This window comes from Daphnia pulex, chromosome 3, assembly GCF_021134715.1.
Source record: "Daphnia pulex isolate KAP4 chromosome 3, ASM2113471v1".
In the NCBI taxonomy this organism is placed as follows: Eukaryota; Metazoa; Arthropoda; class Branchiopoda; order Diplostraca; family Daphniidae; genus Daphnia; species Daphnia pulex.
In genome coordinates this window covers 9,537,328-9,563,894 of record NC_060019.1, presented here as the reverse complement: position 1 = coordinate 9,563,894, position 26,567 = coordinate 9,537,328, and the positions used below count along the sequence as shown (strand labels likewise).

The window sequence follows — 26,567 nt, the reverse complement described above, 5'->3', positions numbered from 1 at the left end:
AGAACCATCCGACTGTATTTTCTAAAAAAAAAAAGGGAAAAACATTTATATAAATACTAGTTCACGAATTGTAAGGTAGCGGGAAATGTTTACCGAATCGTGACAATTATCCGGACAATGCCACCACTGTCTGATGACTTTTTTTCGTTCCTTCTCTCTTAATTCCTCTCCTTTCGAGTTCTCCTCGCTCTAGTCGAGTTTAAGTGTCGAAGGAATTAAACTCTGCGCTCCTCTATTTATGTTAGTTCAGTTTTTCTTTTTTTCTTTGGAAAGAAATACTTGGAGCATGTAACGGTTTCGTCTTATTGCGTTTCATTCCGTATCTTGAAGTCCGTGTTGTTTTCTTTTTATCGCCGTCACTAAATGAATTACCGTATGACTTTGTGTGGGCCTGTCAGCTGTGACCAAATTTACATTTCATAATTTTTTTTCTTTTTTCCTTTTTGTTATCTCGTTGCTCTTACCCAATTACGGGGTTTGACAGGTCAAAGGCAGCCGTTGTACGCCAACGCTCCACCGAAACCGCGACGGGCGTTGAACACGAGCCGAGATTCGTATTGTTCGAGTTCGCCGGATCGGTCACCGGAACGACCAGTTGTGGTGGCATCGTCGACACCTTCGACGGCGGCGGCGGCAGGTAAAACAACAATCCAATCTGCCGAAGGAGGAGGAGGAGCGTTGCCGTTTGAATTGCAAGGCAACAACCGTACGCCGGCGCCATCTAGTGCCATGTACGGACAACACCAGCAAGTGGCTGTTCGCCAGATGCAGCGCGGCCAGTTTCAGAACGGCGGTCGAGGATGGCCTCATCAACAACAACAACAGCAGATGACAAGGCCCGTCTCGGCAGAAGTGACGACGCTGTTGCAGCAGCAACAACAACAACAATCTCAACAACAGACGATGATGAGGCATCGCAACAGTCCCCACCAGCTGCCGGCCGAACGACGAACGCCGGACGCCTACGGCCGATTCAAAACCGAGTACGAAGATGTTTACAACAATAGCAGCACGGCCAGTTCGACCAATTCGCCTCAAATGCTTCCGGCGGGATCGTCACCCGCCACCGCTTCCTCCTCCAAGGCGTTTGTAGTGGCCCACAGGAGCGAAGTGGCCCGTCGGGTGCCTCCCAGGCCTCACAGTGTAGACTTTCTTCAGTATCCGACCATACCGGGCACTCCGCCACTACAACAACAACCCAGTGACTATTGGTCTTCCGAACAAAAATATGCCCAGCAGGTCAGACAGTCGGTCATGCGCAACTATCCGCGCGAACAGCAACCGGCCGACAATGTTCAGCTGGCGCCAAAGGAATCGGAACAACCATCAACACCTCAACAGCAACAGCAACAGCTACAACAACAACAACATCAACGTCGAGTAGTGCGTGATCCGGCAGAAATATCTCGAGACGTGAAAGAGAGCGCCCTCTGGTCCTATGTCCAGGCGGCTGGACAGCCGCATCTATCCGGTGCTCATCACCGCCCACCGGGCAAGACGATACTATCAGCTTCGCAGGAGAATCTGATGGCCGAAGAATCTTTAGCTCTTTATCGTACAGGCAACGAGGGTCAGCAGCAACCACAACAGCAACAACCGCAACTCTTTCACCGCTCCGCCAGCGCCCGGCTGCCCAAAATGGCCAAACAACAGCCGGATTTGCTCAATTCATCGCTGGCCGATCATCCGCTCGAAATGGATAACAAACGAATCGAGCAGGTATTATCATTTCTATTCATCCAGTTTTCCACATAATTTTTGACAATGAAAAACTCTTCGTCACTTCCGGTTATGACTTTCTAAATTTATTAATTCTTTTTTTCAGAGAGAAGAATCGATGAAACGGTTGCTGGAATGGAAGCAGAGGATGTTGCAGTCGCCGTTAACTAGGAAAAGCGGCAACAGTGTCGTGAGTGGGGGAAGTGGCGCCCGCAGCAGCGAACGGAGTACGCCGACCCTCGCCGATAGAGACGCTCCGTCTCCGCGGATGCGGATCGACTCTCCCCTTCTCCATCCGCAGCAGCAGCAGCAGCAGCAGCAACTGCATCAGCAGCCAAGTAAGTTATTCTTCACTTCATCTGCACTACTCCGTCGGGGGGTGATGGATCTGTTTCGCTTTATTTTCTATCCGCTTGGGCCAGTTATAATTCCCGCACGCTGCATATTCTTTTTCGATTGATTTCTTTTCCGTTTTTTTGTGTGTTTGTTTTGTCGGGCACTTACAAAGGCTGGCGTTTTTTAATTGTAAAATTCCTTCCTTGATCAACCTAACCCGAACTCCCTTTGATGCCCAAGTTCCTTTCCCCCTCTTATTTGATTAACACACAAGAGAAACCAATATCCTGACACCCGCCCCCAATCAATTTCCCTTCCCCCGCTGGATGATGGCATCCGCCGATGTGGATTGTGGCTCTCTAACCGTCTCGAAACGAAATTACTAACTCACGCCAGCCAGCGTCCGTTGTCGCCTTTGTTGACATTTGGTTTTTTCATTGTTCGTGTCGTTGTCTCTCCACCTTGTTCCATATCCGAACCCCCTTCGAAACGAATCGCACAAACGAACAACCCACACCAACCAACCAACCAACCATAAAAAAGGCCCCATCCAGTTGGCGGATTACGGAGGAAATGGAAACGTCGCCATGGGCAATTTCGCCACGATGAGGCGGACGGTGGCGCGGGCGGCGCAAGATCTTCTCGTTCAGGAGCAACTCTACCAGCAGCAACAACAACAGCAGCAGCAGCAACAACAACAACAGCCACCGCTTCCACTGAATGTGGCCTTCCGGGCCTCGTTGAAACGTCCGGCAGCCAACAACGACAAAATCAAAATCCAACTGGACGAAGAGGCCGACGTCCGCAAGGAGTTCACCTACGAGTACGTTTTGACGGAGCAGTCGCGAGAAGGAGACGGAGCAGCGTGCCAAGAGCCGGAAGACCCGGTGCCGAAAGTGTCGTGGCCCAGGCCGTCGCTCATGAGGGAGAAATCGAGCGCCGTGGCCGATTTGAGGGCCCGCAGTGAGAGTCCGTCAGCCAATCGGGTTCTCTTCTTGAAAGATGTCCAGCAAGCTCAACAGATGTCGCCGCTGAAAGCCCGGCCCAAACCGCCGCCCAAGCCCAGCCTTCACGATCTCCAGCAGGCGTTCCAGATCAAGCGGAACGGAATCATGACCCATCACCACATGATGATGCTGGAAGAGGATCAGCTGTCGATGGATCAGCAGCAACGCTTGAGCTATGCCGAGTCGCTGCCGGAATCGCTGGCCGGTTTCGCCGCCACCATCGTCTCCGAGGACGGGATGAGTCCGTGCCCGTTCGAGCCGACCGTTTCGCCGCTCATTTCTGAATGCGATTGGCCCCACAACACGACCGGAAATGGATCGTCTCCGGCCCCGCTTCCAGATTTGATGTCGCTCGCCTCGGTCACTTCCGGCCACCTGAGAAGTCGCAGCCGCAGCTGTGGCGGCGGAAGCATCCACGCCGCGTCGGAGAACCTCTACATGAACACGCAAATGACTGCGGAATTGGAAGCTGATCAATCCGGATCGGGATCCGTCATGGAAGATCATTACCTGCCCATGACGTCGACCAAACTCGTCTCGGCTCGCTCTCCTCCGCCGCTTCCGGCAGCCAATCACTACCACTTTGAGGAAAACGCTTACGTCGAGATGACGGACAACGGGAAGATCAAAACTTCGCCACCTGGCGGCGGAATCAACGGCCGGGCTGGCAGCAGTAAACCTTCGTCCGTTTTCGCCGGAGTTTTCGATCCTTCCTATCGGTCGCCGGAAAGTCCGCGCTATAGCGAAATCACCGACTGTCCTTCCGGTGGAAGAGAACAACAGGAAGAAGATCAGCCGCATTACGAGTTCATCTACAAAGCGTCCAGCCAGGCCGAGCCGGTCTACATGGAAGTTCCGCAGGGCGAAGAAGAAGAGGAGGAAGATGCGGATGAAAATGCGGACGAAGGCAGGCGAGCAGATGGCGGTGATGGCGAAAGAGAAGACGAACTGGAATCGCAGGACGGAATCCAGGAACGTCATACCAGCAGTGCCATGGACACAACGGCCCTGGAAGAGATGGATGACGGTGGAAGACCTTTGGAGCTAATCATCACTCCTCCCCGCCATCCGCGCTTCAGCATCTCTGACACATTCCGCCCGGCTTCCTATTTCTTGCGATTGGAGACGATTCCGGCGACGGAAGAAAACGGACTGGATGATCAAGCTTACGGACAATCGGATGATCAATCCGACAGTGAACTGGTTTCTCCTCCGCCCATTCCCACCAGTCCGCCGCCGACGACCAGCGAGTTTCCAAGTTTCCAGCAGCTGCATCACAACAATCATCTCCATCGGCCGCCGATCCATCACAGCCGGAGTCAGAGTCTAGACACGTCTCAAGACTACTTCCAAGGTCGAACGTCTCGAAATAGTATCACATCCGAATTGTGCCACAGCCATGGCCGTCCGCCTTCCGACTTATCTCAGAGGCGGAGACCTTTGACAATTGTCCGAAGTTTGGAGGATTTGTTGGTGGACTCGAGCGACGACCACTTGGCCGCTCTGACATCGGCACACAACACGTCGCGAATCTCGGTCGCATTCCAGGGCAGCACCCAAAGTTTGGCCTCCAATGGCATCCGCAATGCGGAATCTTGGAACCAGCCGCTCTATGAAAATGTCTCGCAGAATGTTGGGGGTCACGTCAGGCAGGCGTCTAGGATCAGCATCGCATCGAATGCGAGTCGGCGGATGAGTTCGTCTCCGGCCGGATCGATGCATTCTGAACACCAGCAACAACAGCAACAGCAGCCGCAACCGCAGCAACAGCCGCAACCGCAACAACGCCCTCGTTTGGGTTCAGCCTTGTCGCTCAATTCCAACTCGTCATCCATCTGCCGGAGTGAGCAGAGCGCGGGAGCGCCTTATTACTACTCCGATTTGCTGAGCAAAACGCCGACAACTCCGCCCGACGCCAGTCTGGAGGACGGCAACAGTAGCCTCCGCTCGTCCAGTTCCAGGAGCGCTCAAGCCCAAGCGGCCAAACAGGCCTACCAGCACAGCATGGATCGATTGCGCACTGTACAACGTCGATCCTCTCCGCAGGAATCCAGCGGAAGATTGGGAAGCACATCGAATTTAGATTGCCACCAGACGCCAACCAGTTCCGGCCAATCGCGCTCGGAGCCCAGGCAGTTATTGGAAACGATCCGGAAGCAGCAGCAACAACAGCAGCAGCAACAACAACAACATCAACAACAACAACTATATCAACGCGCTCAAACGCCGGATTTGCTGGCCAACCACCCGGAACAAGAGTCGTTTTATTACGCCAATGGGAGAGGGCCGTCGGCCGCCACGCGTCCGCCGATTGCTGGCGATGTGATGCGGCGGGTGCGCTCCCTGGAAGGTCTCCTGGATGAAGATCCGAATCGATCGATTCAGCGCTCGGATTGGATTGATCCGCAACCCAATCGATCATCGGTGGCTTCCCACGCCAGCTACGGGACCAATGGGTCCGTCGTCGGTGGTCACGGGCAGAGCTCGGCCGCAGCTGAGACGCCTCGCTACGCCCGAGATCCGACAACTCGCGGCCAGGCCACCAAAACCCTTCCGTCGCACGTCCGCTCTCCGCAAGGAAGTGTGGGCGGCGACTTTGTCGGCGGCGAGTTCTCACCGTGGGACGAGGATCAATTGTGGCGCGACAAATTGAGGCGTGCCAGTATCCGTCACACGCGCTCTATGGACATGCTGGACGAGATCCATCACGATAGCCACTCGGATAGTAGGCACCAGTCCAATGGGAAATCCATCCTTCCGGCCGAAGAGGATTGCTACGAGCGGCTGCTCCAGTACTCGGCCACTCTGGAGCGGACCAAGCGCGGCCAGACTTACCTGGACGGCTACACTTGGGACGAAATGGAACAGCGTTTCCGCGAGCCGGGCGGCCAGACGAAACAGCGCGGCAAGGAAACGTCTTCAACGCTGCCTCCGCTGCCACCGGCTCCGCCTCTGGCGTCGAATCACTCGACATCGACCGGCCACCTGGTCATCAACAACAACAACAACAGCCCGTCGCATCCTTTTTTAGAGGACGGCCTCCCCCCTCCTGCTTTCGAAATTGACCGCGAGAAACTGCGTCAATGGGATCTCATGTCCACGGCACCTGTTCCGTCGTCGTCGTCATCGACGGCCGCTCTGCCCGACAATCAAGCCATCAACAAGGAGGGAGGGAGGCGTCCGGCTGCTGATAGCAGTAGCAACAACACCACCATCGCCACCAAGGCTGGCCATCCGCCGCCATCATCACCACCGCCACAACAACCACCACCACCACCGCCAACATCCAGCGAATCCATTAACAGAAAACCCACGACAACAACAACGACAACAACATCACCACCACCACCATCACAACCACCACCCCCTGTCCCGTCCACTCCAATCCAGGCCATCCGTCCGTCCCCATTCCACCAGCTAGTGCCGCCCGACCTTGTCCGCACTCCCGGTAAGATGATATGATAGTCACTCTCTTTTTTAAATTTTATTTTTACCTTTTTACTTTTTCGTTTTCAAATTTCCCGCACACACATTCACCTGATCCTTTTTTTTTTTTCTTTTTTCTTTTTCGCTTGGCTGTTTCACTTTTCTACCTTGAATAGCGTCGCTCTGTTTGTTACGTAAGCTCATTGTTATCGTGTCCCGTGGGAAAAGCAAACCCGACCAAACAACCAAAACCTCAAAAAGTCCCCCCGCCTTTTTTTAGTTTCTCGCCCAGAAAAAAATGGCGACCAAAGTCATTAGAGCGTCGAGCAGACGATGTCAAGAGTGCGTGTTTACATCGTATTAACCGCCGTGTGCCACTCCTGTTGTGTCGCCCCAGATGTGTCTATTTTCGAAATCGAATCACAAAAAAATCTTCCTCCGGGGTGGTCCTCCTCCCACCCACCACCTCCTCTTCTTTTTGACTCTTCACGTCGTTTCCCCCGACTTAAAGAGACGTCAAGATCATTCGGGTGTACATGTATATATTTTTTTCCAGCTCTTTAGCCGAATGTACACACGACGACTTCTAGCTCTTTCTAGCTGGTGGCATATCTCTTTCTCTCAATTTCCCCCCCGTTCTTTTGACGTTTTTCATTCCCCTCGTTGCGGGAATTCCGACACCACCAGCCGTGAGGGGGGCTCCCTTATTTTGCCTAGTCACTAAATCTCTTTACAGGCCTGGCCTGATGTATTGGCGCAATCCCCGGGTGGAATAAAAATAAAAAGACGACCGCGTTTGCCAATGTGGGAAAGAATAAAAAAGGAAAGAGAGAAAAGGTTACCGATTCATCTTGAGACAGACACTCCTTTTCGATAAGTCTCTCTCAATCTCCTCCCCTCTGTGTACGGTTTATAGCTTCGTGAGGATTGCATGGCACTGACGGCTTGTGTAATACCCAGGTAAAAAAGAGAACGTGAAAAATAAAATCCAACCGGAAGTTTGCGGGCCTGCAGGAGAGATAGAGAGAAAATAAAAGATGAGGAATCTCTTTTTTTTCTTATTTTTCCCAGCTCATCATTTCGCCATTAGATGGATTTTTGTTTTCTTCTTTTATTCGGCCGGCGGCAGATAGATAGAAAGAGCGTGATTAAGTGAACTCGTTTTCTTTTATTTTTCCGTGATCGTGAATCGTTACTTGGATAACATGGGGGCTGGTGCAGCTGTTACGGATTCTCTGCTGGCGACGTTTGGGTCTTTTGTAGGTTTGTTTTCTTTCTTGTTTCCTTTTGCGAGCGCTTAATCTTGTGGGCTTTTAGTCTCTCCACGAAAAGGGCACATGCACAAGACGTGGACTGTACGGGCCGGCACACGGTTGACTCTTTTGGTGACTCGTCTCTTGTGTGTGTGTGTGTTTCTTCCGTTAGGCCGGCGGGGTTGACGAGAGACGGAAAGAAAAGAAACCTATCCATGGTCGTTGGCCTCTTCTTTCCAAACACACCGGGAGGGCCAACTGCAACAACTTTGGCTTTTTCTTTCTGTTCGGGTTGGCCCCTCGTGTATGTGTGTGTTGTGTGTGTGAGAAGAGCTTCGATTTATTGACTCGTCATCATCAAATATGGCTCTTCTTTTGAGCTCTTTCTCCAACGTCACAGCTCGAGGCTGCGATACTCCTACGCTTTTGCATGGCGACGACGGCAGCGGCGGAGGCGGGGCTCCTCCTCCCGTCGATTTCGCTCGTGGGTTATCTCCTTCGTTTAAGTCGGACGACGACGCTCAGCGGCGTCTTTTGACTGGGGCTAATGACAGACACAGACAACCTTTTTCCTCGTGCAACACCAAGACCCCCCCCTCACCACCACCACCACCACCATCGATCGTCTTGGATGTCATTGTCTCTTTCTTTTCCTTCCTCTTGTTCTCTTCTTTCCTGGACGACGAGGAGTGAAAGAAGAGAAGGAGAGAGAGGGGGGTTCGTCTGGCTAGGATCGATATAGGCCGGCCATCGATCCGTTTCGCCTCCTCCCCCCCCCCATCTCTGACGTCACCTTAACACTCGAATCGGAATGGTCTCGCGGCGTAAGAAGCTCCTGTCGACTCGAGTCGATCTCGGGTTTCTTGACGACACCAATTGAATATCTTCTCCGGAAGAAAAAGAATAATAAAAGAAGAAGAAAAAGTAACCAAATGGACGAAGGAAAAAGTTCTCCCCCCCTTTGGCGTGTTTATTTGGTGAACTTTTATTTTCTTTTATTTCGGCCCATCTTGTCGTCGTTGGTTCGCCGGCCCCAGTATCCGTCGCTCTGTGGCCGAGAGGACGATAACAAACCAGAAGGACTTGAAGTCTCAGGGAGGAGAAATAATAATAATAAAAAAAAAGCAAGCTTGTGAACGTTGCCAACTGGGTCGCTGCGGGTCGTGCTCCGCCTACTCCCCAACGCTTCCGAGTTGTCTGTATACCCCGCGCGCGCTATCCACCATCAACATCTTGATGCCCGGCAGCCCCGGCTCCTTTTCAGTATGCGGCCAGCACCCGAGCTGAGCTGACGGCCATTTGTTTCTTTTACCTTTTTGTTTCGTTTTCGGTTTTCTGTTGAGTTGAGTTTTTGGTTTTTATTCAGTTCTCTCTCATCCTGTCCGTCGTAAACATTTTCGTTGGCCGGTGGGGGGGAAACAAAAATGACCAAAGAAGAAGAAGAGAAGAAGAAAGACAAGGGCCGTGGATCCTTAAACACGTGCCATACGTAACGCGCGACGCCCTCCACAATATTTTGTAGTTGACCGAAAAATTGAGGGCAGGTGTTTTCTTCTTTGACTTCGTCTTGTTGCATTTCTTTCGAGACGGTGCCCGGCTAGTGAATCAACTCATTGCAGAGAGAGAGAGAGAGAGGCTATTTACGCATGGCTGGACTCCGTTATTAACACACAAGACACACCAAGCAACCAGCCGTCCTTCCATACCAAGTGTTTCGAGTGCGTGTGGTGGAAGCACAACGAACCGTGACGAAATAAATAATAGAAAAGAAGAAGAAGAAGAAGACACACATACAAACATTCAACAAGAATTAAAAGACTTTTTGTGTGTCTGTGTGGTGTTGTGTGTCTTTTTATTTTTCAAACTGGTTTTCCCCTCATCTCTTTCAGTTTTCTTTCTCTCGTGCGTCGAGCGAACGCGCCTCGCTTGTGGTGTGTGTGTTTGTGTGTCTTACACTCCCGCGGTCTTCACGTCTTTCCGGCTCTGTGCTGGGCCGCGTTGTGCTATTGATCACAAGTAAAAAAAAAGGGGGGGGGAGGGGAATAAAAGAAGAAGGGGAGGGGGGTATAGAGACGGAAGGGATAACGACGAGCTAAACAGGTTTTTGTTTTGTTTTCTTTTTGTTGGGGGTTCTTAGTAGTTGTTCTTTTGAGGGTTTTTTGTTTCCAGCGTCCTCCTTTTCTTCAAGTGTTGTGTTTCATCCACTTGTGCAGCGTCGGTTGACTTTGTCCGGTCTGAACCATCTGGTGTCTCCTCCTCGTCAGCCCCTTTTGAATGCGTCTCTAAAGTGAAATCAGCTGACCTGGAACGTCGTCGTCGTTTCATTTCCTCGTGCGGATTCAAAGGCCGGAAAACCAGTGCCCCCTCAGCTCGTACGGCCAAAAAAAGAAAAAAGAAAAAGAGGAATGTCGTCAACACATCATTCCCTCCTTTGGTTCCTTGAACCGTAAACGTGACAAGAAACGTCCGGAAGGCGGATCTCTCGACAGAGAGATAACCCAAAGAAAGAGAAAAATCGCTGAATTTTTTTTTTCTCGTTCGCTCTGCATTCTATAATTATACACACACAGCCAGCCACACACACACACAGACAACACAGTCGCAAACAACCGCCCGGAATTACCGCAAAAAGAGATGGATGCAGCCATGTGCCTTTTCTGTTTCCGATGCATATCGGGTAAGACGAAGACGAATCAGTAGAGAACTTTGAGAGAAAAACGGTGGATGGATGCATAATATTTTTTCTCGCACGCTTCTTCCGATGACACCCCTCACTCTTTTTCTCTCTCCATTTCCTTGATGGATGGCTACGCCTTTTAGTATTTAATTTGGGGGAAATAAATAATATGAAGAAGAAGGCTACGACCAAGGAGTGAAAGAGTTCCCTTTTTGTCTGTGGGGTCTTCTCTCCGGTTCCTTTTGTGTGTGTACGTACGTATGAGAGATTTTTCTGGCCCGCTCTTGATCGATGGCGCTCCCGCCGGCCAAGTTGACATTGCATATTCGATGGATTCATCATCTTATCATAGATGTATCTCGTAAAGTTTTACGAGCTTTTCTCTCTCTCTCTCTCTTGGCCGATGTTTACGTCGGCTCACGCTCCGACCAGCTCTCAAACCTCTTCAAGACAGGGAAAGGCCATTACGTTTTTCTTAAGTGAGGGAGAGAGAGAATATGCCATGCGATAGTACTATATTTTGACTCGGAAAAGAGTTTCATATAGAAAATATTTGTAGAAGAGTGGTGTTGTCTAACGGCCCTAATCCTATTGGACAATTTCCCCCCTCCATCTGGGGGCCGTTTGGTTATTCTCGGACCGACGGGTTCCGTTCGCTCCGTCTAGCATTAAGCCCCTTACAACCCCTGTTAATTAGATTGCAACCCTCGTCCTGTTTTTCTAAGGACTCTTTTCTATCCTTCATATCCTGCCCTAGTTCTTCTTTTCAAACCTATATAGTCCAGATGGATGTACTATGTTGGATGGAGACTGTAAGAAACTGATTGGTTTTTTTTCCTTTTTTTTTTCTTGTTTGTCGTTCCCCGTCGTCTTTGTCGTCGTCGTCTTTCTCTCCCATCATCATCATCATCATCTGTTTTGTAGGTGGATCGAGCCCGGTTGATGCTGTAGCGGCAGGACTCAATCACGCAGCGACCGGAGCAGCCGGCAAGGCCATCAACGGTATCAAAGTTGCCTACAACCAGAGTGGTTTGACGGGCAAAGTTTCCTCCACTCTGGTGACGACTCAACAGCCTCCGTCCACCACCAATCACATGATGACGGGCGAGATTTATCACTCGGACACGGATACACCGCCCAAGAAAGTAAGATCCAGTGGGAAATTCAATTAATTTTCCATCTTCGGACTTTTTTTTTTTTTTTTTTTTCTTTCCCCCCTTTCAATCCAACGCCCCAAACGAATTGGACACGAGTCCTATTCACGTACATCTTACTCCAAGTTGTCGGCCACCCGTTGGGCCGGCCGGGGTCGCTCATCATGTCACGGCTTATATTTTATCCTTATTTTTATTTCGTATCTTTTTTCTCTCTTTCTCTAAAGGGTAAATTGCCTCCGATGATCGGTCACGACCAGCCGTCCTCTCATAACGGCAACCGACAACCAGGCGATAATAAAGTGCAGCTGTCGGCGGGCGACCTCCTGGGCCGGACACATGAGGAACTGGTTCTCCTCTTGATCCAACTGAGGCGGCAGAGTTCCGCTTTGGTCAAAGCACGTGACGCCTGCCTCCTCGAAATGGAAAGCCAGGTATTGTAACTGATTTATTTATAAGCATTTCTAAGTATTTATACAAATGTGGAAGAAGAAGAAGTAAAAGAAGAAGAAGAAGAAGATGAGAAGCTATAAGGGGGGAGGGAAGGCTCTGGAACAAAAGGTAAAAATCGTCATCATCACCATATTCGGTCCGTTTGTCTTCTTCTTCTTTCGTTCAGTATTCAATGGCTCCCACAAGTTTGGAAGAAGAAGAAGTAGAAAATAGTCGTAGCCGGTTGCCCGCAGGTGTTTCTGATTCCTCTTCCTTCCCTTCCTTATTTCTTTCATCATCTTGGGATTTTTTCTTTTCTTACCTGCCCATTAGAATGTCGTCGCCCCAAAACTTCCATATGATAAAACCGAGATTAAACTAATCGGGAACCAAGGGGGGGAATGTTCTATCTCTCTTTCAAACTTTCTTTTTTTATTTTATTTTCTCTTCACTGAATTCTCTTAAAGTCTACACAGACACTAGGCTGTGCACTGGTTCGTTCGTCCGTCCGTCCGTCCGTCCGTCTTGTCTCGTGTTTGTGCGTGAGAGTATAGGAGGAAATGATATACGGCTCCCTCGTCTTCATTGGCCCCCCCGTCTCATTTGAATTTCCAACCGACTCTTAACAATTTTATTGTTGTCAGAGGAATAACGGGTGGGTCTCTCTCCCACTCGACAGCACACGCTCTGGGCGAGGGAAGTCATCCGTCTTGAGATTGTTCTACCCCATAGATGGCTAGCTAGCTCTGTTTGTCATCGTTCACCGTTTGAGTCTATTGGAATATCAATGAGTGACAACAAGAGGCCGTTTAACTTTATCGATCGAAAGATACATCACCATAAGATAAGCAACCGGGTAACTATGGCCTCGCGGCTATCTCCAGTAGTGGCATTCAGACTCGGCTTTAAGGGAGCATTCCTGAAATCCTAGTCGGAATGAATATAAATTAGCTAGTGGATCCAACAACTCGATAAATAATGCACAACCCAATCGGAGAGAAAGAAAAGACAGAACCGACACGAGTTCACCGTTTGTGATAAAAAAGTTCAATTTGACCTGATAAACTTAAAACTTTAGACAGAAGACTTCTCTAAAGTAACTCAAGCGTGCACGTACATGGCGATAAGCCCTTGTTACAACACCAAAATATGAATTCCAGGAAAGGAATGAATTTTGCTTGAAAATGCTTGACAGGATATATTTTCTATCGCAGACTCCATTTTTGATTTTTTAAATAAGGAGCTCTTCCCCCATAAAAGTATTTCAAGTAAATTAGCCCAGTCCCGCGTACATATAGATAATGAGCAGTCTTTGTATTCCAACTCGTTACGGGGATTACTAACGTGATGGAATCTTGTTCCGCCTTTCGTGACAGGCCATTCTCGTCGCGCTCAAAATCGTTCCCACCGGCGAGAAGTGGCCAATTCAAATTTTCTTCCAAAGAGGAAAACAAAAAATTCTCGTGAAAGCGTTTGCTTGTTATACTCATATCGTTTGAGCACGCAACGAAAATCGACATCGTTTGATAGTAAAAATGGCATTTTGTTCAAAACGAACGAATTTCAACTCAAACGCATCGAAATAGATCGAGGCTATAGAAAGTTAAATTTCGGCTTATAAAACCGTTCAAGACCTCCGTGAAACATGTGCCGTAAAAGGCGATTTTCTCCCTTGAACTATTTACCATGATGGAAGAAATATATAAAATTGCCCAACAATTCATCTTACAAAGACCGTTATTGTCGAAATACTGACAACCCCACAACTTCTCGGAAAGGAAATTGAAAAATTCACTTTAATGCATGTTCCCTTTCTTATCTGGGACTACCGATCTATAATGACAAGTTTTTTTTCTTAGTATTTAAAAAAAGAAAAGTCATTGCGAAGACCATTAACGTGACGGCGTCTTGTTCTTGTGACAGGTCAAACTGGCTGCGCTGGATATTTCTCATCGACAAGAATGCCTGATAAAAACGGGCGAGCTGAAGCACCATGTCAAAGAGCTGGAGAAGCAAGTGAGTGTACTACCTACTATCTTGATCAGAAATGTGAAATTATCCAAACTGGCTCTTTTGACACATAATCCTCTTTCGTAGCTGGAAAAACTCAAGCCAATGATCAGCCTGGTGGACAACATGGTCAAACTGGGTTCGTCAATGTCACCGCAAAGACACAAAAGACTGCCCAAACCAGAAACCAGCACAGCTGTCAAGCGCAATTTGACTCCTATGCTTCACCAACAACAGCAGCAGCAGCAACAACAACTGCAACAACAACAGCAGCAGCAGATACAACAACCGAAATTTCATTCCTCTCCCTATGAGCCCCCTGCGTACAGCAACGTCCAGCAGAGGAACAGCACAATGGTGTTCCACTCTACTCCACATCGTCCAACTGAAAACGACGCCAATGAGGCGTACGGATCTGCCGTCCAGGGCTGGGAGGAGGCTCAGATTTCTCAGCTCGAGTCCAAGCACCACCAGCTGGCTCAGTTGGAGAAATTCGTTCGTGAGGAAGGCGCGGCCATCCATCGGCTGACACGCAATCAGCAAGTCCTGAGACTAGCCATCCGCGGGATCCGACAGCAGACCAACACGGCCCTGCAAGTCGCCGACTATGGCGAGGTGGAGCGGTGCCGCCAGCAACAGCTCTTTCTCGAGCGTGAGCTAAGCCAAATTCACTCTCTTCTGGCCCTCAGTTCCAAACGGCTGGAAGACGCCGCGGTGGAGATCAGCCGGATAGAGCGAGAAATCTCTTCACTTCATCAGCAGTTGCATCGCCTCGGAGCCAATAACCGCCAACACCACCAATCCGGTGGAGGTCATTCGTTGAGCAGGTCCAACAACGGAAGGGAAATGGCTTGGCTAGAGGCGGAATTGAACCGCGTCCAGCAACACGTCTCGCAGTTGCAGACGAGGCGACAAGAACTCAGCAGCCAAGTCAACTGCCTGACGTCTGCCGATTATTTCCTAGATCTTGACGAATCCTTTTCCAGCACCGGATCGACCAAACGCAAACCTCCTAGCACCTGGTGAGTTTGCATTTTTACAATCTTTTCTCTTATGGATTGTTCATTTTGTTTGTTTGTTTTCAGGTGCGAGACGGACTTGGACTCGCTGAACACGACCGATCGCTTAACACGAATGGAAGATCCGTCTGCGATGTATTTCGGTGGATCGCAGCATCATCAGCCGCAACAACTGGAGCAACAACAACAACAACATTATCAGTATGGCCAGTACGAAGATAACACGTTGCCCGTCGACATCAATGAAGCTGACGAAAGGATGAAGAGATACTACGGTATCGTCCCCAAGCAACCAGCTCCGCCTATCAGCGCCGCTTCCGCCGCCGACAAGGCCGAAATCCGCACGGTTCGCATCGTCAAGCGGGAGTCGGAAAAGCGTCAGCGCGACAAGTCCAAATCTCGATACGACGACAATTCTTTCGGAATGGACGAACTCACCGAAGAGGATCAAGCCCACGGCAACTCGAACGGTTTATACAGCGAGGATCCCATCATGGACGATCCGGTTTTGTCCCAGTTTAGCCACGTTTTGACGCTGCCCAGGCGGGGTAGCAAACGGGACGAGCAAGGCAAGCGCCCCCTGTCGCAGCGCAATTCCATCGCATTGAATGAAACTCCAACGGACGGGCGGCCTCTTTCTCTCGGCCCGGATCAATGGAGAGGATCACTCCGCCCTCGTCGCAATATGTCTTCGGTAAGCTGTTGCCTCTTTAATGTCTTGTTTTCGTTGTGTCACGCCAAGTTCGCATCCGCCACTCTGCGGTTTGCAGCCGAAAAAAGGTGAGTTTAGCGGTGCGACGCGAAGCATGTCTCATTGCACGGTCCCGTTTTGTTGTCTGTTTGTTTTGTGGTCCGTTGATTTTTGTTGCTTAACAGTCCGTCGTTGCTTGTCCCTTTTTTTTATTATCGTTATCCGTTTATTTGTGTTTTGGGTGTGCCCCCTGCTCCTCTCCACGCTCCCGCGTTGTTTATAGTTGTCACTTGGAGATCGAAATTCGTCCGTCAGTTTGGACATGGACACGGGAGAGTCGTCGGAAGGAGGACTGGGGAGCCTGGATTCGACTCAGCGCTCGCCCGTCCTCACGCCCGTCTATACTAGCGATGCCGCACGTGAAATCATCGAAGAAATGCGCCGACAGGACATGATTTCGGCCCGCCGGGCCGTGCCCCGGCATAAAAGACGCCACATAACCATATCCTGTAGTCAACCCCTTGTCCTAGAAGCCCTGACCTCTGATACGGTTTGTTATTTTCTTTTTTCATCTAGTCACTTCCTCCGCTTCTTCCCCTTTTTCTCGTGAATTTGTCTTCGTTCGTGTCTCTTTTCGTCACTAAAAGAATCGATCGGGATGTCCCGACTCACCATCTTTTTTTTTCTTTCTTTCTTTTCTTTGTTTGTTTGATGTTTCCGTCGTCGTCGTTTTTAATGGACTTTTTTTTTGTGTGCCGTGAATTACAGCGCATGACGCAGGGCCGGGCTAGAGATGACGTTGATTTGCAGCGAGCATTGCGCTTCCACCATCCATTTGCGCCGGATGTGGTCCGATCCACCATCACTCAAGCCATCCGCATCAACGAGAAGACGATCGATAACATACTTTGTGCTCCAGACAAGATCGTCATTCCCGAACGCTACGTACCCGAGCAGGAAGTGGAGGAGCTGGGAGAGGAGGAGAAGCAGAAACGGCTCAAGAAAACCGAGTCCATTCGGCGTATGCTGACGGGCTATTCCACCGGTGTTGATCTACCGCGACCTCCATCCAGTAAGAGAAAGAAATAAAAAAAAAACCTTGGATGTTTGTTTTCCGCTGATGGAACGTTTATACGCTAACCGTCTGTTGCTATTTACTTACTCCAGTCGCCGCCACCAATGACATCGTAGAATTGTCGGAAGCCAAGCAGATGTTGGCCAAGGAGCGCCAGCAACGCGATCATTTCATCGGCCTCAACCAGATGTTGGTGGAGGAAATTAAAGAGAAGAGCAAGATGGCCGCAGGTAACGAATTTCGCTCGGCATAGTGTTACCATTACCATTTTTATTATTTTTTTGCTTTTAGCGTTTGAAATTTTTTCGTTCTTTTTTTTTTCTTTTACCGGCATGCATTTATTATTTATTTATTTTTCGTTCCTCACATTAGCTGATGCATGTTGTTTTTGTTTTTATTTATGTTTTTTGCCCGACACAGCTCCGAGCCTGAGCATGGAAAGCCAGTATGCGGCTTGACGCAAATAAAAAGCAAGTCAATAAATTGCGCGACCCCTCCTACTCCTTCCCGTACCCTCCCACTACTGTAGCGTTCAGCACTCTTCCTCATCGGTTAGTTCCCATCTTGTTTTATAGCCGTTCTGCGCGCTTGGCTGTTTTTGGCAGCTTTTTTTTTTTCATTCATTCCAACCCCTCCACCCAACTTACTTGTTTGCGAGTTGTTGTCGCGAAGAAGTCGCAACACTCGGCCCTTATCGCGGACGACGATGATGATGATGTTATTGTTTGGCATCGCATGTTCGCAGTTCACGCTTTGGCCAACATGAAGTCGAGACGGGAAAACAGCAGCGAAGAGGACGACTGGTCACCGCCCGCCGATCCATTGCCCATCTATCAACAGCGCTACAACTACCTCACGTGAGCTGACACACACACGACTGGTAGGGCGGCGACAGTGACGACGTTGGGCGAAAACCAGAGGACATGTGTTTTTGGCTACATTCACCCTCTATTCACAAAGAAAAAAGATGACTATTTTTCTCTTTCTCTCTCTCTCCTCATCACATTACTCCATCACTCAACCCGCCCTCGGCTGCGGGTAAATGAACCCGTTCTCGAAATAGATTGGCCAAAATGTTCATCGTCGAAATTATTGATAGCAATCCTAAGTAATAAAGAAACGTAGTGGCCTTGTTGCAAATGATTCAAGGGTATCGGCGTCATGCATATATTGTTGATTGTTATAAATAATCACATTTTAACTTTTAGACAGTTTGGTGAATCGCGTCTGTTTTTGTGTGTGTTTTTTCTTTTGTTTTATTTTTTGTCTGTTTTTTTTTTGTTTACAAGGGGGGAACGGGGTGAGTTGATTGATTTGGGGACACGCCTTTTCTTCTTCTCTATTTGGAACAGACTGGCGCAGTTCCCAGTATTAATGGCTCGTTTCACGTAAAATCGTTGTTCAAACTGATCGGCTTAACGGCCTGTTTTTTTTTTTCATGATTTTTGTTTTGATTATTTCCTTTTACATAATTGATGCGACGTAGTATTAAGGCCATCATATATTCATCGTCGCAGCAGCTTTATTTATCTTCGACGGACTTTGTTATTTTGACTGATGCCCGAGTTACTGACTGAGAACCATCATTACATCCTGCCTGTTTATGAATAAACAGAAGTGATAAAAAAAACTTAGTTTGTGTTTATTGTTATATAACAATCATTTCGTAATGGATTTACGTGATTGTTCTAAGGCTTTTTGCCAAATCGGTTTGCAAGCGAAGCAAGACGTTGTCAAATTGATTGCACTAACTTAATTCCTGTTCTCTCTTATTCGCTGTTGGCCAGACATGAAAAGTAAACAAACGAAAAACGAGCATTTGTGGGTTCTAACTTGCCTATAGCCTTTGATCACTTTCAGATGTCAAATTAGTCAGTATCAGTTACTTTGCACATCCCTGTAAAAATGTATAGGCAGTTATTATTTGGTAATTTTTTGGTGATGAACAACAAAGCTCACTTGTTAATTTTTCAATAATTGCTTTTTTTCATCTACTAAATATGTATTTCACGGAGATGACGAATATTTTTTGGTATATTTATTTTCCGTCCGACTTAGTCGTCCGTGGATGCTAAGGGCTGTCACTAGATGGCAAAAAATGTCCGTGTGTTTAGGGATTGAACTATTCAGCTCTAGTGTGTTGGTTTCTAGAGGGATGTAGGGGGTGGGTCATCAAACTGTCAAAGTGCTGAGACGACTGACGAAACAGTCTTTCTTTTGCTGTCGAGACGCTGTCCGAGAAGGTTGAATTTAGTCATTGTTGGTACTCTCTTACGTGACATTTTTGATCATAGACATGGTAATTTCATTTTTTATTCTTTAATTTTATAAAATTTAATTTTGTGTGTGGTTCAAAACGTGTAACATTGCCTTTAATTCATAATTGGTAATTGCATGTGGCCTGCTGTACAATTCCACAATGTCGTCTCTTGCTGAATGTTGCACGTTTCGTTCCATGCAGAACAGTAAAAAGTAATTATTGCTTAAGTTTTTAATTCAAGACTTTGTTTCTGAATTAAAATTGTGTGACTTTGTTTCAAGAAGTCATTTTAATTTTTCTATTAACTGTTGAGCAGTAAAGTCTGAGCTTCATTACATTTGGTTTTGCAAATTATTTCAATTTCCAGTCGAATTATGCCAAGAGCTTTTGCAGACATGCACTTAACTTGTTAGAAAACTCGAGTGGGTTAGCATTTGCCTATATTTTAGTTTACTTTAAAAGTGTGTGCTACTCATGTGATTTTTGTCAGGAATCAGGTTAGACATTGAATTCTTGATTTAGATGACATTTTACAACAACTTTATGTTTCTAAATAAGAGCTTTTGTGAAAAGATTTGCTCAATAGAATTGTATTTTTTTTTTAATATAAAACAAATTTGCCCTTTATTGTATTTGAAAATGTGATTGGTTCATTGTTTTCCTTTGAACTTTGATTTACAGGATTTCTTGGTTAGTTTGATGTTGGAGCTGCCAATGGTGTTGATGCAGCGTTCATGGTGTGAGCAGTGGTTTTGCAGTCATTTTCCAGTCGAGATGTTTTGAGGGCGCGTTTTCGCAATGGAGCTTGTCCAAATGGAATTTTCGCAAATGGAGCTTGTGCAGACATTCAGTTCAACATCATACTTCAATGTGTTATTTGCCTATGTTGGTGATCATGCAGTGTTGAGCTGTTGTACAAAATAGTCGATGTTGCCTGGTGGTTGTCGGGTATGTTTTATCGGCTGCCTTTTGTCGATGTGTCGTCTCAACCTTGTCACCTGTACACACGTTAAGGTAATGCTGGATGAATAGTTTTATTCAATTATTGACTGGAAACTAAATCTCCGTTCTCGTTTCAGTTCAATCGTACGCCGCAGTTCCAGACTTGATCCATTGGTGAAGCCGAAAAGAGGTTGCTGTAATTCAAGACTGAAAAACTAATTAGACTGGACAATTTACAAATGCATATCTGTTGTCCCTTTTCCCTGAGTAAACAGCATGTCTGCCGTTGGTTATTCGTCTGGTCGAAAGGGAAATAGCCATGAGAAGTTCTGATGTATTTTTGGAGAAAGAAAAGATTAGTTTGACCACGAAGTAATTCTCCCTTATGATTCGCGATCAACTGTACCACCTTCATATGACGTTTCAACTTGTTCGCTCACATGTATATGTTCAATATTTATTACTTTGCTAACAATAAAATATGAAATTAAACCTATTTTGTTCGTTTTTTTCATATAAACATAAATTGAACGTTCTTTTCCTATAAACAAAAATTGAATAATTATACCATCCTGTCCAAATTTTTATTATTTTTTTCCGCTTTATAAAAACAACCACCATATTAATAATGTCTTTTTCGATAAAAATTGGCGATGTCCGATTATCCCTTGTTTTTTTTTTTATTTAGAAAAGAAAATTCCTTTTAATATGTATTTTATTTTTTTATTTTTTATAAACATAAAACATGTATATTTCATGGCCCCCAGGGAGGGGGGGGCCTGTGACTTTCCCAACCGCGATAACAACATATGCCGTTATTATTTTGTTGGTGCAGAAAGCCGGAATTTAATCTAGCAGTTGTCGACTGAGTCAAACCTGACATAGATCAGGTTGCCTCAATCGTATACTGCACAATAAAAACGCCAAAGACGACAATGAAACTATTTCAAGACTGCAACACAGGAAATCACTGGTAGAGCAAAAAACACGAATGAGAAAAGATTTCAAACACAGGATAGCATTGGCAGAGAGAAATACACAAATGCAAACAGAAAATATATTTAAAGTCAGAGACCCGGATATCACTGGCAACTTCAGGCTAGTTCAGGATACCGCCAGCACAGCTACTTCTTGATAACACTGGAACCACACACTGCATACAACAGTTAAATTAGTCTCCATCACATCTTTCACCACCTGGCTGCAACAAGGTAACCAACAGCGGACCTAATTAAGAAAACAAAAAAATTACCAACGGGGAAAGAAAGTGTGTGCACAATTACGCAGGACTCTTTATGACAAAAGAATACCAGGAGTAGGACAAAACTATGCAGCCCAACAGATCTCTCCGATATCTCAAATTTTACAAAGGAAGTTATAGTTGGTTGGCATCAAACTGGAATTTGATCTCTAGTCATATTAACAAAGTACTTTAGTAGGAAATTAGTTAAACATAATTACTTTTGCTTTTGCAAGGGACGCGACGTACGCTGGCAGCAAGACACACGAGGCACGACATTTCGGCAAAATGGACAGGCTTCCGAGTTAGATTGCTTGACAAAGTGGTATTTAAATCACCTGTCAATTTACACATCGAAATTTAACATTAAGTAACCCTAAGAAATTAACAAAAAATACCTTTACATTTTCATTAGGGGAAACGTCACGACCGGCATCCCACTTCTGCTGCGTCAAGGAACAAAATGGCCGAATTGGATCCCTGAAGACACTCGCGCCACCTAGCGATCGCCAATTGGATTGCTTGCTTGCAGACAGCACGCAGCAGCTAAATTTGAATTCCTCACGCCTTTCACAAGCTGACACGAAATGAATCAATTGGGGATGGATTACTCCAGCAGCTTTCCCTATGACACAACATACAAATGATTTAGTTAGCTATTTCAGACTTACATTAAATTTTCGAATCCTAATAAAAGATGAGAAGACAATCAGAAAAATATGTTCCAGCAATACTGTACTAAATCTAGCATTGGTTGTTACCACTCTGTCATTTGGATAACATATTCAGTTAGGATACCAGGATTCACAATTGTTGACAGTACAGGCTTCATGAACCTTTCACATTTTCTCCTGGAAATGGATGAGAAATAATGATGTCATTAAACACGTAAACGGTAAAGAACACATGCCAAACAAATAACACAGGAAATCTAGTCAATTTACCAACGAATTCATTAGTAATTTTCGAAGAAGATGTGGCTGAACTTTTGACGTCATAAGCCCATATCTGACACAACAAACAACATTCTTTCACGCCATCTACTTGACACATTCCAAACTCAATATCTAAAGGACTTGCCTTAGATAGTCACAAGTCATAAAAGTAATCAAAAAGACAATTTCTCTTTGCTTAAAATTAGCATGGAGTCTTTAGAATTCTACAGAGAACAAAGCTCACTTGCTAGTTTTATGCAAATTTTCCGGAAGTATACCGGAAGTAAGCGATAGCTCCTTAACAATTGAGCTGTCGTCAAAATAAACTAAATATTCGTGATCTACGAGAAATTTGGGGTCGATTAGGTGTGATTTAAACGAAATCCAAATTTTGGCCAAAATCGAGAATTTTCCTGAACTATAGTTCAGGAAAATTCTGGAAACCGGAAGTACGCTTTCGTACAAAATAAGACATGAACTTTATCACAAATTTGACGAGGATCACGAATATGTGGTTCTTTTGTACCTCGGATGAATATTTACTGAACTACTGACTGAAAACAGAAAACCGGAAGTAGAAAAAAAAAACACATTATTAAAAATCTAACAAATGAGCTTTGTTGCTGAAACAGAAACTGACTGTTATCACCCAAAAGTTTGTTTGAAATAGCAGCGAGAAGCAAAGTAAGCGTAACTAAACTGAGTGGAAAATGATGAAGGCTATGCCGTCTAGCGCCAGAAAAAATTAACGTTAACAATAACATGAAAACAATGTCCGCTCTAGTTCGTTGACACTTAATTGAAAGAACTAACATGCAAAGGCAAATAACTTTGATACTCACGTAATATTCTTCCCTCCAAATTTGTTTCTCGTCTTCACCAAAAAGCCACCACCGCAGCATCACACATCACAAGTCACAACAGACGAAATCCCCAAGGTGATAAAAATGCTTCTACAATGAGGGGAAGGCAGCTTGACATTCGCTTTTGTGTCTCGCTCGTCTGTCAGTGATTCCAGATTGTTGACGAAATATCGTCTTCTGCTACCTCTAGGTATCACTCTTTTAGCTTTATTCCTGTAACTCTGCACTGTGCCTTACCTGTGATAAATCTTTCTTTTTTTGTGTAGGTGTTGATGGCCATTGATAATTGGAGAGGAATGTGACAGCTTTGTCTGGGCTAAATGCCCTACTATAGAATGAAATACTCTTGGGAAACCTTGTCTGCTCCTAAACAAGTGAGCTTTGTTGCTGTAACAAAAACTGCCAGCTGTCACCCAAAATTACAATACAGTAGTAGCTCGAGAAATTTCTTCAGAGAATGGATTCCTGTTCAAATGACAATGACTGAATGGAATAGCTGGATTGTCAGCTACCTGCGTTAGCAAGGTGCTGTTTGAGATTTTCTTCATTAAAAAACATTCAAATAGATATATAATGTATGATTTGTAAAAACGAGCTGGAAATTTAAAGGAAGTTCTTAGTTTTACTTAAAGATTTTGAATCAACCCACTCCGACTGTCTACTAAAGAACGGCTTTTGGCGGGAGCGGGAAAGTATGACAAAAATGCATCCGCAATCCGCAACTACACCGAATGCTGACCAAGGAGCTTATCAGCAATACATGCAGGATTCTGAGAATTTCCGAGAATCGTCAAGCGAACAGAAATTGCATGAAACACAACTTCACGTTATCATTTCCCCCGCCTTGAAAACGTCAACGTCATTAACTCTCAACTCATCTAACATTTAAGTATTAATTAAAACAGCTTTAACTTGCTATTTTTTTACATTAACTACTATAAAGTTACAGATGTAAAGAAATTGCATCCTTTATTGAGAGGAATTATGATGCACAGACAATTTCACCAAATTACCAAGTTTTGGATGGAAATTTTCCAATATAATGTTATGAAGACATTTAAATAACAAAAAGACTTAAATTAAATAGTTAAAACCAAATGTTCCCAAAACAATCCAATGGCTTGAAAAATTTAGCCATCGCCATTTTTTAATGGCATGTAACCAATTATAGCCTTCTTCTTGCAACTTGGAAGAATCAAACATAAGTCCCAGGTAAGCCAAATGAAACACGGCTAATAGACTGAAACTAAAATTGCAAATTCTTACAGCCCAATGATTTTCTTTCCACTGATGTCCACAGTTTGAACCACATTTGCGAGCCTGGATACAGGCGCTGAAGATCGAAGCAAGTTTTTGGCGCGTAGCGTGCTCGGTGTAAGTATAAAACCCTAGGGACAGAAGTACTGCTGCTAACTGGAAGTTCAATCCATGGAGTAAAGCACTCAAGCCGTAAGTTCCGATGATGGCAAAAAATGTTCCGTACGGTCGAGCGACGCGAAAAACATCTGCAAGGAATAAATTTCATTAATAATATCTCTCTGCCTCTTAACTAAGTAAGATTTTTAAACTAACAAGTTTTGAGCCACGTGTGCATAGGGACATTCCAATGAATCACGACTTCAACTAGAGAACGAGGAAGCTCGATATGCCAAGGTCGAGTGACCGTCACAGTCCATCGTTCTGTTGTGGAAGTATCTATGCCAGCTGCTAACGCAGTAAGTTCTGATAAATATGACACGAAATAGTGACTACTTCGGAATGACATGGCATCGCGGTAAGCCAGCAACCACCTGTTAAAAAATCAACTTTAGATTAAATAAATGTTTTGAGCACGGAAAACTGTATCTAATACTTTGATGATCCTGACGGAATCAACCAGAGCGTAAAACACGCTGATATTGTGAGAAAGATTAGAGATAGTATAAACGCGCGGAGAATATTAATAAAACACCTCAACAACTGTAATGATAAAAATGATTAATAAATAAATAAAATAAATATCTAGATTTTAGTTACGGATCGATTGTTGGCTTCGATGTTCATGTAATCTTTAAATGGAATCCATGGTCCGAACGAAACAGTTCCAACATTAAACAGATACCCAAAGTAAGGCAATGGCTTAGGCAAGCTCGCTAAGATTTTTTCATCCAACTGAAAGCCAATGGAAATAGCCCTCTACAAATGAAGTTGAAACATAATAATAAAATGCAATTAGAAAATAAAAGAAATAGTTAATAAATAATACGTAAATACGTCATACCATGGCTACTAGCATTTGAGCGGCGCGAATCATATGCCAATGCATGGCATCCACAATAAACAATTCGCTAATAAAGGATGACAACCAGGAAAAGTGTGAAGAGTAATCAAATTAGACTATAGTCAAAAACATTTCAAAACTTTTCTTACCATAGCAAAAGAAAAGTGATGCACACAAACATGCACATCCAACCACTGATATTCTTTGATCCACTAGATGAGATAACTAATGATAAGTAGGCTATCATTCCTTGGGCTAACATGTAAAATAAGTAGTAGCCAAAGAAATGGTACATGACCATTGATCCACAGGCAATTGACGCAACATGACACAACTGCTTGGGAATGTTTACTAAAAAAAGGAAGAGGTACGACAAATTAAAACTGTTAAGTTAAGTTGATTGATTAATTTTTAAATATTTTTAGACCTGTTTGAGTTGTTATTCTGTATATGATACACCAAGCAACAGCTTTAAAAATATGATTTAATCCATCGTTGATTGTTGGATAAATGCAGCTATGATACAGCTGAAATAGAGACATAGGAGGAAGGCCTTCCTGTTCATTCCATGGAGACAGTTTATCATCTTCGTTCAAGGCGTAATTATCAGGGTAAAAATCTGGGTAAAAATCCTCTTCTCCATCTGGGCTTATGTCATAGTCATAATCAGCCATGACAAATTGCAACGGAGATTATCCTACATAGAAAAAAGTCGTAAAAGTTCGTAAAAAATACGTGCAGAAATAAAGATTCGTCAATCAGAACAGTGAAGTCTTAAGAAAAAAAAACAGAAGAAAAATAGTGGTTACTACGTACTACACCATACACACCTTTTGGCAGCAAGTTTTCAAACTGTTGGCATGCCGAATTCTGTGCTGGGCGTAGATTTTTTCACCCAAAATATATTGACGCCCAAATGTCAAATGACAAGCTCTCAGTCAGTCACACACACACACGTATTCGAAATGTGTAGCAGACGAAAATCTCTCTCGAAATGATCTTGCAGGGTTGTAAGGTGGTACACTGTCTCGATATCTCGATGGATATATTTTTTCAAGCAATTCAAATCTGAATTTCAGTAGAATTGAAATTTAAGAAAATAAACAAAACTAACCATTTTAATATTACTGCTTTGCTTCCATCTGTCTAAGGAATATGGAAAAAATCGGCTTGCAAATATCCGAGTCCGACCCTTGCTGCCTACCCTGCCTTGCTGTGCGCGCTAGTTTGGACCCTTAGGACCAATTTGAATGTTTTAAAGCATGTTT

The 26,567-nt window shown here is 45.4% G+C and overlaps 2 protein-coding genes and 2 long non-coding RNA genes across 18 annotated transcripts in view; 2 read left to right on the top strand and 2 right to left on the bottom strand.

The window, feature by feature from the left end:
* LOC124190238 overlaps positions 1 to 20,497 on the top strand; it is a 31,929-nt gene extending 11,432 nt beyond the window's left edge. For 5 of the 11 annotated variants that reach the window (XM_046582824.1, XM_046582825.1, XM_046582832.1 and 2 more), the window contains 14 exons: positions 485 to 1,719; positions 1,826 to 2,057; positions 2,599 to 6,510; positions 11,343 to 11,563; positions 11,800 to 12,006; positions 13,928 to 14,020; positions 14,102 to 15,036; positions 15,100 to 15,727; positions 16,008 to 16,274; positions 16,493 to 16,796; positions 16,892 to 17,029; positions 17,545 to 19,098; positions 19,741 to 20,073; positions 20,139 to 20,497. In XM_046582824.1, coding sequence (XP_046438780.1) covers positions 485 to 1,719; positions 1,826 to 2,057; positions 2,599 to 6,510; positions 11,343 to 11,563; positions 11,800 to 12,006; positions 13,928 to 14,020; positions 14,102 to 15,036; positions 15,100 to 15,727; positions 16,008 to 16,274; positions 16,493 to 16,796; positions 16,892 to 17,029; positions 17,545 to 17,660 — 8,288 coding nt within the window. In that variant the 3' untranslated portion in view covers positions 17,661 to 19,098; positions 19,741 to 20,073; positions 20,139 to 20,497. Of the gene's footprint in view, positions 1 to 484; positions 1,720 to 1,825; positions 2,058 to 2,598; positions 6,511 to 11,342; positions 11,564 to 11,799; positions 12,007 to 13,927; positions 14,021 to 14,101; positions 15,037 to 15,099; positions 15,728 to 16,007; positions 16,275 to 16,492; positions 16,797 to 16,891; positions 17,030 to 17,219; positions 17,264 to 17,544; positions 19,099 to 19,260; positions 19,272 to 19,740; positions 20,074 to 20,138 lie in introns of those variants that run through there. The other 6 variants (XM_046582828.1, XM_046582827.1, XM_046582826.1 and 3 more) reach the window with 6 other exon arrangements.
* Positions 20,498 to 20,698: 201 nt separating this feature from the next.
* On the bottom strand, positions 20,699 to 23,072 carry LOC124189955. 3 transcript variants are annotated; one of them, XR_006872730.1, is made up of 6 exons: positions 22,186 to 22,462; positions 22,003 to 22,092; positions 21,640 to 21,866; positions 21,463 to 21,579; positions 21,312 to 21,397; positions 20,699 to 21,228 (listed from the first exon to the last, which is right to left on the bottom strand). It is a non-coding gene; the product is annotated as an uncharacterized LOC124189955 (long non-coding RNA). The 3 variants fall into 3 exon arrangements; XR_006872728.1 differs by lacking the exons at positions 21,312 to 21,397; positions 22,186 to 22,462 and adding an exon at positions 23,019 to 23,072 and having other exon boundaries at positions 21,646 to 21,866; XR_006872729.1 differs by lacking the exon at positions 21,312 to 21,397.
* A 61-nt stretch (positions 23,073 to 23,133) lies between these two features.
* LOC124189956 lies at positions 23,134 to 24,496 on the top strand. 3 transcript variants are annotated; one of them, XR_006872731.1, is made up of 5 exons: positions 23,134 to 23,229; positions 23,306 to 23,564; positions 23,672 to 23,928; positions 23,989 to 24,251; positions 24,308 to 24,496. It is a non-coding gene; the product is annotated as an uncharacterized LOC124189956 (long non-coding RNA). The 3 variants fall into 3 exon arrangements; XR_006872732.1 differs by having other exon boundaries at positions 23,660 to 23,928; XR_006872733.1 differs by having other exon boundaries at positions 23,660 to 23,928; positions 23,983 to 24,251.
* On the bottom strand, positions 23,986 to 26,322 carry LOC124189954 (protein-serine O-palmitoleoyltransferase porcupine-like). The gene is made up of 8 exons (XM_046582471.1): positions 26,130 to 26,322; positions 25,727 to 25,996; positions 25,449 to 25,650; positions 25,300 to 25,366; positions 25,056 to 25,214; positions 24,892 to 24,998; positions 24,612 to 24,829; positions 23,986 to 24,544 (listed from the first exon to the last, which is right to left on the bottom strand). The coding sequence occupies exons 2-8, from the start codon at positions 25,971 to 25,973 to the stop codon at positions 24,114 to 24,116; spliced, it is 1,431 nt and encodes a 476-aa protein (XP_046438427.1). The 5' UTR covers positions 25,974 to 25,996; positions 26,130 to 26,322; the 3' UTR covers positions 23,986 to 24,113.
* Between the last annotated feature and the right edge of the window lie 245 nt (positions 26,323 to 26,567).

Bases quoted from the DNA above. Each gene is read 5' to 3' on its own strand.
- LOC124189954 (XM_046582471.1), bottom strand. From the start codon at position 25,973: ATGGCTGATTATGACTATGACATAAGCCCAGATGGAGAAGAGGATTTT. The intron at 25,215-25,299 runs GTATGACGTATT...CTTCATTTGTAG, and splicing joins CTCAAATGCTAGTAGCCATG to AGGGCTATTTCCATTGGCTT. The intron at 24,545-24,611 runs GTTAGTTTAAAA...TATTCCTTGCAG, and splicing joins GCACACGTGGCTCAAAACTT to ATGTTTTTCGCGTCGCTCGA.